At 35.7% G+C, this 16,130-nt stretch overlaps 1 protein-coding gene across 2 annotated transcripts; it reads left to right on the plus strand.

Moving 5' to 3' along the window:
- Nucleotides 1-13,634: 13,634 nt before the first annotated feature.
- Nucleotides 13,635-15,904, plus strand: LOC107938840 (squamosa promoter-binding-like protein 9). Of its 2 annotated transcripts, none has more exons than XM_016872082.2 (3): nucleotides 13,635-14,210; nucleotides 14,871-14,980; nucleotides 15,106-15,904. In XM_016872082.2, the coding sequence occupies exons 1-3, from the start codon at nucleotides 13,831-13,833 to the stop codon at nucleotides 15,708-15,710; spliced, it is 1,095 nt and encodes a 364-aa protein (XP_016727571.1). In that variant the 5' UTR covers nucleotides 13,635-13,830; the 3' UTR covers nucleotides 15,711-15,904.
- The last annotated feature ends 226 nt before the right edge of the window (nucleotides 15,905-16,130 follow it).

Raw genomic sequence — 16,130 nt, forward strand, 5'->3', positions numbered from 1 at the left:
ATCTCATCATATACAATAGGCAGATAAACTTTCACATAAAAGTGAGCTCATGTGACATAGATATATTGTATAATTTCACATAACCTCTCACACTGATCCGATGTCACATAATCATAGGAATAGTCTCATAGATTGCTCACGTATGCATCACATAACTACCTTATGATTTAGTTCAAATCAAGCTCACATATAAACTTGGAGTACATACCTGTTTAACCTTTCGCATTGAATATATTTATAAGCAATTCTTATTACGAAGTCTTATAGCTTTAACCTCTACTCGGATTATCGGCGAGACCTTTAGCTCAGATGAAATCTCCACACGAAGTTATCGGGTCTTACCCGGACAAAATCTCCACACGTAGTCATCGGGTCTTACCCGGACATAATCTCCACACGTAGTCATCGGGTCTTACCCGGAATATATTTCCAAGTTTCATGTACATTTAATCACATGTTACAACATTCACATCAACTGTCATATTTGTAATTCATTTGCCTCATCAAATATCTAATAATACACACCTTTCACATTTGGTCATTCGGCCACAATATACATATCTCATACATATTTCACACTAGCCATTCGGCTTTACCACATATACATATCTCATACATATTTCACATTAGCCATTCGGCTTTACCACATATACATATCTCATACATATTTCACACTAGCCATTCGGCTTTACCACATATACATATCTCATACATATTTCACACTAGCCATTCGGCTTTACCACATATACATATCTCATACATTTTTCACACTAGCCATTCGGCTTTACCACATATACATATCTCATATATATATTTCACATTAGCCATTCGGCTTTACCACATATACATATCTCATACATATTTCACATTAGCCATTCGGCTTTACCACATATACATATCTCATACATATTTCACACTAGCCATTCGGCTTTACCACATATACATATCTCATATATATATTTCACATTAGCCATTCGGCTTTACCACATATACATATCTCATACATTTTTCACACTAGCCATTCGGCTTTACCACATATACATATCTCATACATATTTCACACTAGCCATTCGGCTTTACCACACATATATATCTCATACATATTTATTTCACACTAGCCATTCGGCTTTACCACATATACATATCTCATACATATTTCACACTAGCCATTCGGCTTTACCACATATACATATCTGATATACATATTTCACATTAGCCATTCGGCTTTACCACATATACATATCTCATACATATTTCACATTAGCCATTCGGCTTTACCACATATACATATCTCATATACATATTTCACATTAGCCATTCGGCTTTACCACATATACATATCTCATACATATTTCACATTAGCCATTCGGCTTTACCACATATACATATCTCATACATATTTCACACTAGCCATTCGGCTTTACCGCACATTTATATATTTATCTTGTGCATCAATTTCAGCAATAGCTTATAAGCAACTCAAATAGTTTCATCAATGTTTACAACAAATTCACATATTCACTACAAGCTGTTTTCCTGAGCAATAGTCACTAAATTATTTATAACTGGAGCTACAAAACTCAAAATCAATTGCCGTTAATTTTCCCTGAATATAGCTCATATATCTTCCAGCCATAAAATTTTCAGAATTTTAGGTTTGGCCAATAAATACCAGATTTTTCTTAAAGTTTCCCCTATTTCACTATTCGACTAATCTGACCACTCTTCACTATGAATCAAATTTCTCATTGTACAGAATTCAAAATATGTTCTATTTGATTTCATTTGAAACTAGACTCATTAAGGAGTCTAAGCATATAAAATTTATCTTATAACCAATTTTGTACAAATTATAATGATTTTCTAAAAACAGAACAGGGGATTTCGGAGTCATTCTGACACTGTCTCACACAGCTTTAAATATCTCTTTATAGGAAATTTCTTTGCTTACACGGTCTCTTTTATAAGAAACTAGACTAATTAAGCTTTGATTACATATTTTATTCAGCCTATAATTCCACACCAACAATTTATAGTGATTTTCTAAAATCACGTTACTGTTGTTGTCCTAAGCAAATTATTACAATTTGCTCTTAAATTTCCAAGTCCAAACACTTATGAACTTACCATTTGAGTTTAAGACATATCATGGCCACATCATATCTTATTAAATCAACTCATTATGTCCTATTATGATTGAATTTACTCAATGTTTAATCACTTAAAACTTACCTCGGAAGTGGTCGACGACTAGATATCCACGGCTATTCGTTTACTTTCTCTTTTCCCCTATCCGACTTTGATCCTCTTTGCTCTTAAGCTTAAGTAAAACAATAGATTTGCTTAAGTACTTAACTAATATTATTCACTTGACAATCACATTTGGCAATCACATATCATTTAATCTATATCTAAAACAATAGATTTCAATATGTATCATATTTAATAAAACATGCCATGACTCGATTTCATGCTTATTTAATTTATATCTAATTCACATTCACAAGCAAGGAGTCACTTAATTTATCATGCTTCCTTATACATGAATTTAATCATATTGCCGAATGTCCTTATGTGTACATGGTACATACATAAGGCATATATATATACCTATATATGACCATTACCATTTAAACATTTAATCTTAATCGGCAAGCTTTATTTCAACTATTTAAGGTGCAAACCAATTATGTTATTCATTAACATTTCGTCATATTAAATCTTGATTAACCAATTTAACACATACCAAAATCCAATCATACGTCTAGCCTTTATCTCAATACTAAACCAAGTTACAAGATTATACATTACACTAAGCATATCATTAAACATACCTATTCAATTTAGCTAATTTCATAGCCGATTAATCACCTTACCCCACATTACTCAATGCCGAATATCAACCCAACATCACAAGCATAATCACCATGAAACTTACCTTAATACACATATATGCATGTTCACATTCATCATATTGGCCATTATAAGCAAAACAACCATTCAAAGCTCACTTCAATTATTTAACAAATAAAACTAATGTTTAATACTATCTCCCAATTTGGTATGAGTTACCGAATGAAATTAAACTCCTAATTCATGCACTAAAATCACATTCGGCACAAGCAAACTTCATTTCAATTATGCCACTCTTAAACTTATCCATAATACCCTAAGTTCATTTAGTAGCTAGGCAACAATTATACAAAAACAACAAGCATTTAACAACAATGTACTTAACCAATTCCTTAAGCATACATTCGGCAATATATATATATTAATGACTAAAACACTTAGGCCAATTCTAAAACATCCACAAATCTTCATGCTTACATGCCATAACCGTATGGTTCTTATCACATTTGGACCACAAAATGCATAAATTTCACAAATTCTAATTACTATCATAAGCTCAATTTCGGCTAACACTCAATTAAATACTTACAATTTAGCACTAATTTAGCATTTCAACATAGCCGATTGTCATTAAGCAATTAAGCCACAAACATTTAATTTTACCAAGCTCAACTCATCTATAATCAACCCTCAATACACTAAAGCATCAAAAACAACATCAAAGAAATACAAACATCCATGACCGGATGTCATCTTCATAACTTTACAAAAACATTTGCCATGAGCTAGCTTCTATACTTGATGACGACTCCAAATATACAAAGATTTTCAATGAAAGAGCATTAACATACCTTAATATTAACCTAAGATGACCGAATGCTTCCCTCCCTTCTTCCTCTTTTCATTTCGGCCAAGAAGAACCGATTTCTCCTTTTCTTTTCCTCACCCTTTCATTCTTCTTTTCTTTTATTATCCTTATTATTTCTTTTATTTATTTCCTTTCTTTTACATAAAATAATAACCATTTAATTAAGATTTACTCTATATTTTAATATATGTACCATCATGGCCGGCCACTATGTATAAAAAAGGAGTATTTGACATGCAAAACCATTGTTTTCACTACATGCTTTAATAGATCCTTATAGATTAACCTATCACATTTCAAAAGTGTCACACATAAGTCCTATTAACTAAATTCACATGCAATCGACTAAATCGAAGCTTAAAACTTTCACACATTCATATTCACATATTTTAGACAATATATATCATATTCAAATACTTCGGTGACTCAGTTTAGCGGTCCCGAAACCGCTTCCCGACTGGGTCAATTAGGGCTGTCACATAAATGCAATATTATATTATTTTATGTTAATTTTGTTCATTTCCAGCATGTGTATATTTATTTTATGAAATTATTCAAAGAAGACTCAAGCATGAATTGACGGAGAAGTAATTTCAGAAAGCCCCGATTGAACCTTAGGAATGTTTAGGATACAAATGTCATGACATTAGGGTTTAAGGATACCATGTAAGACCATGCCAAGGCATGGCAATTGGTAAAGTTTCTAAGGCAAGAAAATCATGTAAGACCATGTCAAGACATGGCATTGATAAGTTACTATAAGGCAAAGGTCCCATGTAAGACCATGCCAAGGCATGGCATTGGTGAGTTCATAAGGCAAGGATACCATGTAAGACCATGTCAAGACATGGCAATGGTAAGTTTCAAAAGGATACCACGTAAGACCATGACAAGTCATGGCAATGGTAAGTTACCTGCGTATCCTTAGTATTCCAAGTGGTTCAACGGGAAAATTTAAAGAGAATATCAAGGTAAGGTAAGGTAAGACGAGTTATATACTAAAAAGGTAAGACAAGTTCATGCTAGAAGAGCAAAGGTAAATAAATAATGTTCAAGTATGCTTGATAAGGAAAAAGGTAAGTAAAATGTATTAATAAATTTGATTAAGTAAGTAAGTATTTAAGTAAGTGAGTAAGTGAAGAAGTTTAAAATATGCCTATGGCAATTAATGAAGTTGCATTAAGTAGTATCATGCCAAGTAGTAAGATAATTCTTATGAATGTTGTTATTTATTTGCATGCAAACTTACTAAGATTAATGCTTACCCCCTTTATTTTCCTTCTTTTTATAGTTTTGTCAAGCTAACTCGGGGATTGTAAAGTACGTCGGAGGTCCAGGCACACTATCACGAGGATTATTTTGGTATAGCTAGTCGTTTCATTTTGAGTATGGCATGTATAGCATCGTAGCCATTTTGTGTGTATGATCTTATGATATGGCTGATGAATGCTATGGAAATGCTTGATAATGATTAGCTGTTGGAATGGCTAATCAAGGACATGCTTGGTGTTATGTATGCCTAAATGCTAGTTATTCCATGGAAATCATGAAAAAGGTGAAATTAGCTTTAAAATAGTATCGGACAGCAATAATGGCGTGAATTTGGAAAATCACTAAAAATAGTAGAAATGGATTTAGATAGTGAATGAGATATAGAATTAAAGCTTGATGAGTCTATTTTCTTATGGATGGAACAAAGCAGGTATATGAGTTATATTTTATGCGATATTTAAATTTTTGTGAAACAGGGCTAGAGCAATTTTTGGATCCCCTGTTCCGACTTTGTAAATTCACCAAAAAATTGTACAAAGATAATTAGAAGTAATGCTTTAATGTACAGATTCCTAATTGAGTCTAGTTTTATGAGAAACAAACGGCATAATAATTGAAACTCTGTAAAGGGAGATATTTAATTCGTAATACACAAGGGTCAGAGTAGTCGAACCCTAAAACAGGGGAGACTTTAACTAATAAATTGTACTAGTTGGCCTGACCAAAAATTCTAGAAAAAATTTAGTTGATAGATATATGGTCTAGTTTTAGGGAAAATTTATGGAATTGGATTTTGAGTTTCGTAACTCGAGATATAAATTTTTAAGCGACTGTGACGCAGGTAGCCAGCTTGTCTGGAAGTTCTAAAATAAATTGTTTGAGTTGTTTAATTAATGAATTAAGTCCATTAACACCTCGTGCTCGACTCTGGCGACAGTCTCGGGTTCGGGGCGTTACATGAAATCAATATGATTAGAGTAATAAATGTGCATTGAATTGGCTAGTGTTATTATGTATGAAATGTGCATGAGTTGATGATGTTTTGGATGCGTATAAATGTATTGAAATGGTACCATTTTGGTTGCTATGTGTGCATGCGAAAAGGGTGGCAATTTGGCTTTGCAACTAGCCTATTTTTTTCCACACGAGCAGAGGCACGGGCGTGTGTCTCAGTTGTGTGCGACACACGGTCATGCTACACGGTAGTATGTCCCCTAGGGTACCCTTTCGAATTAAGTAAGTATACCCTACAGGTTTGCCACGGCTTAGACACACGGGCGTGTCTACTGGCTGTGTGTGCACACGGGCTGGAACATGGGCGTATGAATGGCCGTGTGATCCAAGTCAGTAACCCTTCCAGATTTCCCAGGGCCAAGGCACATGGGCGAGTCTACGACCGTATGGTGCAAGTCAATATGTATGCCCTGTTTTTGCACGGCTTGTGACACGGGCGTGTCTGGTTGTCGTGTGAGGCACACGGCCTATTCACACAGGCGTGTGACCCCTAAATGCTTGAAAATTTTATAAATTTTCCAAAGTTTTCAAATGTTACCGGTTTAGTCCCGAACCTCTTCCAAGCATGATTTAAGGTCTCGCAGAGCCTTATAAGGGACAATGTGATTATGTTTGATGGATGTTTATGTGTTAATGGAATTTCCTGTGGAAAATGTAAGATGCATGCTATAACTGATCGATAATGCCTCGTAACCCTATTCCAGCGACGGGTACGGGTTAGGGGTGTTACAGGGTGAATGGTTTAGGATATTTTCTGGATGAACAACTGATGCCATACTTGGAGTTAGCTGGATTCGAGTCCGCAGCATTAATCTAAACGTTTGATTTGTGGTACGATTTAATATCCATATTGGTCGAGCATTGGCACCCTGATACTCACACTTTTCATTTGCTGTGTGGGGAGTGCACTGTCACTCTAGAGGATGTTGTATTGCAACTTGGGCTCCTAATCAACGGGAGTGCTGTAACGGGCGTAAGTGCGATAGCTGAGCCGGTCATCCTTTGTTATAGCCTATTAGGAGTCTCACCCGCCGATGTTGAGTCCAAATTTACGGATTTGGAATTTTCATGGCTGAAAGCCAATTTTGAACATTTATCAATTAATGCCACTGAGCATGAGGTGATGTGCACAGCTCGAGCATACATTATACATATTATAGAGGGTGTACTGATGCTCGATGCGAACAACAACAAGGTTCATTTGATATATACCCCTATTAGTTGATTTGGAGAATGTTCGCTCGTATAGTTGGGGTTCCGCAATTCTGGCTATGTTGTGTTGTGAGCTTTGTCGGACGACAAAGCCTGATGCCGTAGACATAGGCGGATGCCTTCTATTGCTGTAGACATGGGTTCTTTATCGGATGCCATTCTTGGCATCGGTTAGGCACCAACCATACATATTTCCACTAGTGAACAGGTAATAAAATTTAACTTGTTATTAATTGACATTTTTTTTAATCATACTATTCTAACGATACTATTCTAACATGTAATTTGTTTTCGTGGATAGAGTTATTATCCGAGCATCAGAAGGTCGTACATTGTCCCGATATATCGTCTGATGATTGAATAACATGCCGGGGAAGGGGTAAGCTATTCCAATATTCGTGACATATAATTACTTTATATATTTTACTCGAATCATGTTAAATTTTAACCATGTTATTGATCATGTATTTTATCTGGATGTTGTATCAGAGACCAGAAATTGTGGCTGTTATACCCTTGTCTGCCCATATTCATTCTCACCTGTGGTGTATTAACGCACCAATTATTAATTTCCATACAGTCGAGTGGTATAACTAGGATTGAGTACTCCGGCAGTTTGGTTGCATCCAGTATATCCCAGACCCGCAAATGCAGTTGAGGAAGATTCACTTGATCAACAAGATAGGAAAACATGGAAATAATTGGAGGGTTGTGCACCAAAAATATATTGTTGTGTGGGATAATTGGATGGCGCGGAGACCTCAAATGGATATTTCTTCCGATTTGCAACCATCATTAGAGTACATACAATGGTACTTTAGTACGGGAAAACCATATTTACTTGGTGAGCAGTTGACTGTAGTCCCCCCACACATGTATCGACTTAGGGCATAAGAGCCAGAGGCCGATATAGAGGTCGAGCTAGAGCCAAAGCCAAAGCCAGGTCCCGAGCTCGAGCTCGAGCCCGACGAATAGTCAGAGCCCAAGCTTGAGCGATCGCATACACATTCGACAGATAGTTCTTATGATCCAGAGTTACGGGTCAATGACTATTTCCCGGGCTTGTCAAGACACGAATATCATTCCAGGTTTGATATCTTTGGGTCGTATCTACCATAGTACAGCACTCCTCCCGGCCGTATCCACGCAATACTCCACTCATTCTGGGTCTTATCCACTGTAGTATTTCACCCCTCCCGGCTCAAGTTCATCGACAGCGTTCAGGGCATATGATTTTTCTTCCATGTTTTACACACCCCCACTTGCGACTGAAGAGGATGTTAATCGCTGCAATCACCAATAGCGTGAACGTCGACCCCCGCAGAAATATACCCCTAGGAACACACCATCAAACCATCAATTTTAGGGATTTATTGTAATTTAAAAATTACAAATTTGTACTTTTTTATTCTAAAAAATATAAATCAAGAAAAAGACAATCTTTGTATCTATTTAATTAGATTAATTGCAATATTAAAACTTAGAACAAACTTTGTGGTCATAAATTAGATTAATTGCAACATTACAACATTAAAACACTAAAACTTGTAACAAACTTAGTTGTATAACATAAATTTTGTTATATAAATTATATAAGCTCAATTCTTACTCGATCGTGACGATTGTCCAACATGATAGTTTCACTGCGGGCATTTACTCCGATTATGACCAGCTAATTTGCATAATCCACAACGCCTGCCGTCAGATTTCTCCCTAATGTCCATTTCATTACAGATTCTGGATGATTGTGGATGACCTTTCGGAATCCTACGCAACCCTTTGTCTGGGACAAGCTTGAAAGTCGTCGGAGGTACCTCCCACATAAATAGGCCAGGCAGGATGGAGAACTCATTCTCCCAGACACGTAACATGCACTCGAGTGTGTACACATCATTGAAAAATTGTTCAGCATTAAACGAGACTTTAGCACAACCTGCCACGACATGCGCACATGGATAATGAAGTGTTTGGAACCTCCTACAATCGCACCGTCTGTTTCGGAGATCAACTCCATAGGACTTAGGTGGTATATCAGGTCAACTACCGACGATCTTCATAACTTAAAACATTTCAAGACATCGTGAATATACTTCTATATTTATCGACCTCACCATCCAACGGTTTGCAACAATTGCATCCCTGACATCTCTAAAAAACACGTGTCCCGCCTCTATCTGGTTGACTTGTTGCTGACCCATTCTTGGCATCAAGGTAGCTAACCTATAGAATGTAGTCGAGAAGATAGATAAAATTAGAAGATGTCATGTTTTCAACAACACAACGTTGATCCCTTTCTCCAAGTTTGTAGTCATTTCACCATAACGAAAGCCCTCGTCAAAACTTTGAGCCCATTACCATAGCTCCATAGTACTCAACCATTGTCTGAAAGATGTGTTTATTTGACCCTCCATGTCATTCTCAAGTTGAGTCATTCTTTGGAGGAAAAGATGTGGCTCTAGCTCGTGCGCTGTATATGTATTAAGAAAAGATAAGTTACAGTATTGCCTTAAAACATTAAAAATTATACTGAAAAGATAAGGTTATCCTTTACCCGTTCTCACAACTTGTCTCTACCAGTCTGCATTCTTATAATCTCGATGAAAGTTAGCCGCAATTTGCTGGATGCAGTAAACGAATCTCCATGGCACACCGGAACGCCTAATGGCGGCAATTAATCATTTCTCTCTTTCAGAGATAATGTAAATATTATTATTGCTAGTAACATACCTCCGCGGGTTGGTAAGGAAGAATTCTCATGATTCCATGTTCTCTTTATCTATGATGCAAATGCTATCGAGAGCATGTTCTTGTTACTGTCTTTAGCAACTGCAAGAAGTAGGATCTGTGTATATTTTTCATATAGCCAAGTTCCATCTACTTGCACAAACGGCTTGCTTTGAGGGAAATGTGCGCACATATGGATCAACATCCAAAACATCAGATGGAAAATTCTGTTTCCTGATTGTAGTTGGTTATCCGGGCTATAATAAGGTCGTCTTTGTAACTCAATGATAGTCTTCGGTATGTACTCCTGCATAGCGGCTATCTATCCCTGTAGCTCATTATACGACGCATTGAAATCTCCGTACAATTGTTCCATTTCCATTTATTTAGCTATCCACGTCTTTTGGTGTGATACTTGATACTGGAATTGTGCCTGCATTTTGGCAATCAGTACCGAAACTTTAACGGTCGGCATGTCCTTCACCATTGGCATGATACACGTACAGACAGTTTTAGAATCAAGTTTTCGATGATCTTCTGTCATACGTGTTGATGTGCATGTGTGAGGCCCAACAAATTTTCGTATCTCCCACATCTGTGAAATTTGAATAACTGCAGCTTGTACCCACCAATTGCAGCTTTTTGTCGACTTCCAACACTCCCCAATATATAATGTCGGTTTAAACACTGCAACTTTGTAGTCCACTGATATATTCATCCTATACCGCTTAATAGAAAGTACGCACTCTTCCTTACTTTTGAATCTCTGGCTAACGAACAACTTATCAGGATCAGAATTTACGGCAAGTTGGTGAGCAAGTAATATTTTAGGGTATTCCGCGAACTCGGCTACGTGCGTCGCGTCGAGGTCTTTGAGTGACATGTATGGCCCAGCATTATTGTGTATCACAATATGTCAAATCTGGTTCCCGACAAAAGACGCGTTAATGTTTCCATCGTCATTCACATATTCATCGTCAATATCATCAGGGACTTCATCCACATCATGATCACTATCACTATCAACCTCTTGATCACAAGAATCACTACTATCGTATCCATGATCACCAACCACATCAACATCAGGTGCAACATTAAGATTAATATCGATCCCGCATATAGTCAATTCACTATCAACATAAGATATTGGAGTCACTATACATGGTTCTTGAGCTCCATGTTCTTCACCATATGTAGTGAGGTCTTCATTTTGTTTTACACTAGCTAGCTCAGCAAATAAGTGAATCGGTGTAATTTTGTCACTCCGATTCCCACAATAAAGAGTGATCATTGTCTCCACGTCTTCATTGTCTACATGTTCCATTTCGTTGAATTTGATGGGATCTGTCGAAACTGGAAACTTGTAGAAAAGTTTTGAGATCTTTCTCCTACAACGTCTAACAATTTTTGTGCGAATCCTTTCCTTCATATCATCCAACGACACATTTATGTTAAATCTCATTACTATTTGTTACCGACATTCAAATATACATCCAACGGTTGTTGTCTAGATGATTTCATCGAAATAAACGCATATGAAAAACTGATTATCCATCTTCAATACTTAATCTATTAAAAAATTAACAAAAAATTCTCAAAACAATTTTGAACATCATTAAAATACTTATATAAAAAATTTAATGAATGAAAATAGTCCATTTCTAACAATATCAAATTTATTATCATTTCTAACAATATCTATAACAAAAATATTTTCAATATTTATCTATTTTTTCCTGTTGCTATCACTAACTAACAATTACTTTATAATAGTTACTAACATAAAAACTTTCAAATATATTAAAAATTTTTACATCACAACATTTTCAATAATCTAAACACAAAACTTACTAACAAATCACAATAAACAAAATAACTTTAAAACAAAACATAAAAATAATACTAAACAAACTATATAATACTAATAAAATAATTTTTTCTTATCATAATCTATTATATTTGAAAATAACAATAAAAAAATACCTTTTCTTTTTTTCTTCTTTTCTCCCTCTCTTGTTCTACTAATTTATTTTTTAAACTGATACGAGTTGAATGAAGAAGTAGGAGAAAATATACTGAATGTGTCACCTATCAAATAGGCATAACCAGTGCCACCTATTCGACCACTACTAAAATAATATTTTTTAATTATTTAGTGTCAAAATGAGAATATACAGCCTATGTACCACTCTACACTCATTTAAATATTTAATTTGATACTTAATTTTAACAACATATCAATTTAATAATTTTTTTATATTATTTAAGCAAAAAAAACCCTTTCAAATATTATAGATAATATATTAAAGCTCTCCCTACCATTCACCATCGGTCCGTACTGATTGTGAGTGTCGGTATTACCCATAGGTTTTGGATTTAAGGATTGACCCATGATTTGACAGAAAAGAGAAAAAGAATTATACCAATTATAAAATTGGAAAAAGATTGTCTTTCATCTTTGGATCCTTATTCTTCCTTTTGTTTTTCTTTTTTATATTATTCAATTAAATTTGAAATTCTTACCTCCAACAAATAATGGGTCCATCAAAATAAATAAGCAATAAAAAATAGGAACCATTCTTTTACTTCCCTTTCATATATTCTAAAGATTTTACAATAGAAAAATGATTAAACGTTTAGATCCAATACTTACAATTACCATGTCTTTTGCCTTTAGACCCTAAATAGAAATTCTCTTTAACAATTAAAATAAAAAAAGGTCACTCTCAACTATAAGACATTAAAAAAAATAGTTTAATTACTAGTTGTCTTTCTGTCCCTTCAAGCTTTGTTGTACTTTTCTGGACATCGAAATTTTAGGGTTAAGAAATAGTAAAAATTTCTCTCCTACAGTTGTGAATTCGATTTTCACTCATATAAAATAATTTTAAAATTCTTGATTAATATTTATTTTTTAATAAATTTATAAAACGCAATAAAAAATCATTACTTAACAAAAACAGCACGTATTTTTATCGAATTCACTTTCCAAAATAATATCAAATGTTCTAAGTAAATTATAAATTAATTTTTTATTAAGTATATATATATTTAAAGGAAACAAGAAATTAAATTCCAGAAAAAAAATTACAACTTTTTTTATTCAGCTTCCCCAAATTTCATCAAGCAATAAGTAAACAGTGAAGCTTCACCTCTCCCAAATCTGGAAAGGATGAAAATAAAATAAAAACAAATTTAGGGAGAGACATTGGAAATTACAGTTTGCCATTGTCAGTGCTTCACTGCACAAAATCTGTTGCAGGATTTTTTAAACAGTGTCTCTTCACATCTTTTGATTGTACTAAACTAATACAATTAAGTGTCAATTTTTGGCCGTCACATCATTCTCTCACATAATACTCCTATAATATCCCATTATTAAAGTATTTTAAAACTTACTTTTAAGTAAAAGGTTAATGGATATTTTTTTTGTTTTTCATTATCTTTACTATATAAGTAAAAGATTTGGGAGGGCTACAAATGATAACGTAGTAATTATAGAATTTATTGCTAATTTATTCAAATATATATACAGTCATTTCTACAAAATAATGCCTCTTTCGAAAAGAGTAAAGGCCACTGTCAAATTCCATTTTCTTTTTAAATTATTATTTTATTTCACTTTTTTAAGTGACCGAGAGACTGAGAATAGAGTAGACTCTCCTTGCTGGCATGGGGTCAGTTTCAGTGTCAGGTGCCTAACTTTTAGCTTCAAGTTCTATTCAGATTATTGAAAATTAAATCCATTTACTAACATTTTGGTTTATTTTGATTGGGTGTTGTATATTGAGATAAGAAAAAAGAGTTTTTGTTTATCATTATTATTCATGACCCACGAAAAATAAAGAAAAAAGACCCCATGAACGGGCTGTAGGCAGGCAGAGCTCATGGAAATGGGTTCGGGCTCTTTGACAGACTCAGGTGGTTCTTCCTCCAACTCCTCCACTGAGTCACTCAACGGCTTGAAATTTGGTCAAAAAATCTATTTTGAGGATACATCAGCTGCTGGCACCGGTGGTGGTACGACCATGGGGACTCCACTCAAGTCAGGTATCGGGTCTTCAAGCTCATCCGGGTCGGGTAAGAAGGCCAGGGGTGGAGTGGTGCAAGGTGGTCAGCCTCCAAGATGTCAAGTAGAAGGGTGTAAAGTGGATCTGACTGATGCAAAAGCTTACTATTCAAGGCATAAGGTTTGTGGTATGCACTCTAAGGCAGCTAAAGTCATTGTTGCTGGTCTTGAGCAAAGATTTTGCCAGCAATGTAGCAGGTCTGCCTCCTCCATTTTGCTCCTTTCTTTTTCTTCCAATTTTCACCCTTTCCTTTGTAGTAGTAGTTCATTGAAGAGCTTGTAATGATTATTTTGTTAATTGTTATGAAAAGGGTCAGATTGTGGGTTCTTAGTACTTTGTGCTTGATGTTTTTGGTCCTTTGTGTTTGGATTTGCATGATGGAGATTATATTAGTGTAATATTTGGTTACTTATTTGGCTTTTGGCAACCTGTTTAGATTTTGCCACAATGTTGTATGGTCTGTTATTTAGGGACATATTTGGGAGGCTATTTAGTTGGAACTTGGTTCCATTTTGACACTGATCACTTCCTTTTGTGGTAATGAAGAGCATAGATTAGAATTTGTGGGATTATTGTGTGCTAATATGTCGTCAGATTATTAGTAGTTTAGGCATTGTATAAAATCGATGACCGATTTTAGAAATAGCAACCTACATTGACAGTTAAAATTAATTACTTCGAAACTGTTTAATTGTCTGCTTCATTATGCTGGAAAAAGGTGTTCCTTACATACTTGTTAGCAAAAAGAGGAATTATCCTTGGTTACATGCTCGACTGTTTCTCGTTCTTGTTGGGTTTGATTTTCCTTTGTGGTAGCATCTATCCAGATTTCATCAGCTTCCTGAATTTGACCAAAGGAAACGGAGTTGCCGTAGACGGTTAGCAGGTCACAATGAGCGACGGAGGAAACCACCACCGGGATCATTATTATCCTCTCGTTATATCCGGCTTTCTTCGTCTATTATCGGTTAGATTGTTGTCACATGTTGTTTTTGAAACTCTTCTTTGTATGGTAAATTGCAAGGGAATGACTTGCAGCTCCTGCTTTGTGTGTGAGAATTATGGTGTCCCCATTTGATGCTTATGATGCAGAAAGCAGCAGAGGTGGAAGCTTTATCATGGATTTCACAGCCTATCCAAGGCTTTCCAGAAGGGATGTGTGGCTAACATCAAGATCATCGGAACATGTACCGGGAAATCAATACACTGGAACAGGATGGTTGCTTCCACATCCATGTCAAAACAACTCAGAGAATCCTCCACCTAACCTTTACAGGCAGGAATTACCAGGGGGAACTGGTGTTCCTAGTGGCCGGATTCCTCCGGGAGAATGCTTCACGGGAGTTGTTGACTCAAACTGTGCTCTCTCTCTTCTATCAAATCAACCATGGGGCTTCAGAAATCAGGGATTGACTCTTGGGTTAAATGACATGATCAACTCCGAGCTTTGTTCAATGTCTCAACCAGCAATGCCTCATGGTGCAGTTACGAATCCTTACTCAAATGCCTCTTGGGGTTTCAAGGGCAACCACTCCTGTAGTCGCTCCCAGGATATGCTGCCTCAAATCCCAGAGCCTATTAACAGTCAATTGACCGGGGGACTTCAGTTGTCTCACCAAAGCAGGGGGCAATACATGGAGCATGAGCCATCTAATGCGGATGACACCTCCATGCAGCATAATCACCAATCCTTCTAAGTCTGCTGTGATAATCATTCCTGCAAATATTGGTCAGTTTTTGTGCCCAGTCTTATTTAGTGTGTGATTTATGGTGTTTCTGGCATTATCGTTTCCTTTTTGGGATGGAGTTTGTTAAAAACCCAAACTACCCCATCATGTTGTGTGTGCCTATGGTTAAAACATGATTAATAGGTGAGAAAAGTTTTAGCCTATGATGAACTGAAAGCTACTCTACGTTTCAGTGACTATTTCTCTAGAACATGATTTTCATAATCTGGAAACTAGAAATAGCTTACCTCATGGTATGGTAAAAAGCTATGGTAAGGGAGATTGCATTCTTAAAGAGAAAACAAAGGTTCAAATTTTGTAGACAATAAAAAGTAGGCATGAAATCCTAACATGAGCCGGCTTCAACAATCACGCTGAACGAGGCATTGA

The sequence above is a fragment of the Gossypium hirsutum genome, chromosome A01 (genome assembly GCF_007990345.1).
Source record: "Gossypium hirsutum isolate 1008001.06 chromosome A01, Gossypium_hirsutum_v2.1, whole genome shotgun sequence".
NCBI classification, from domain to species: domain Eukaryota; kingdom Viridiplantae; phylum Streptophyta; class Magnoliopsida; order Malvales; family Malvaceae; genus Gossypium; species Gossypium hirsutum.

Bases quoted from the DNA above. Each gene is read 5' to 3' on its own strand.
- LOC107938840 (XM_016872082.2), top strand. From the start codon at position 13,831: ATGGAAATGGGTTCGGGCTCTTTGACAGACTCAGGTGGTTCTTCCTCC. The intron at 14,211-14,870 runs GTCTGCCTCCTC...ATTTGACCAAAG, and splicing joins TTTTGCCAGCAATGTAGCAG to GAAACGGAGTTGCCGTAGAC. The intron at 14,981-15,105 runs GTTAGATTGTTG...CTTATGATGCAG, and splicing joins GCTTTCTTCGTCTATTATCG to AAAGCAGCAGAGGTGGAAGC.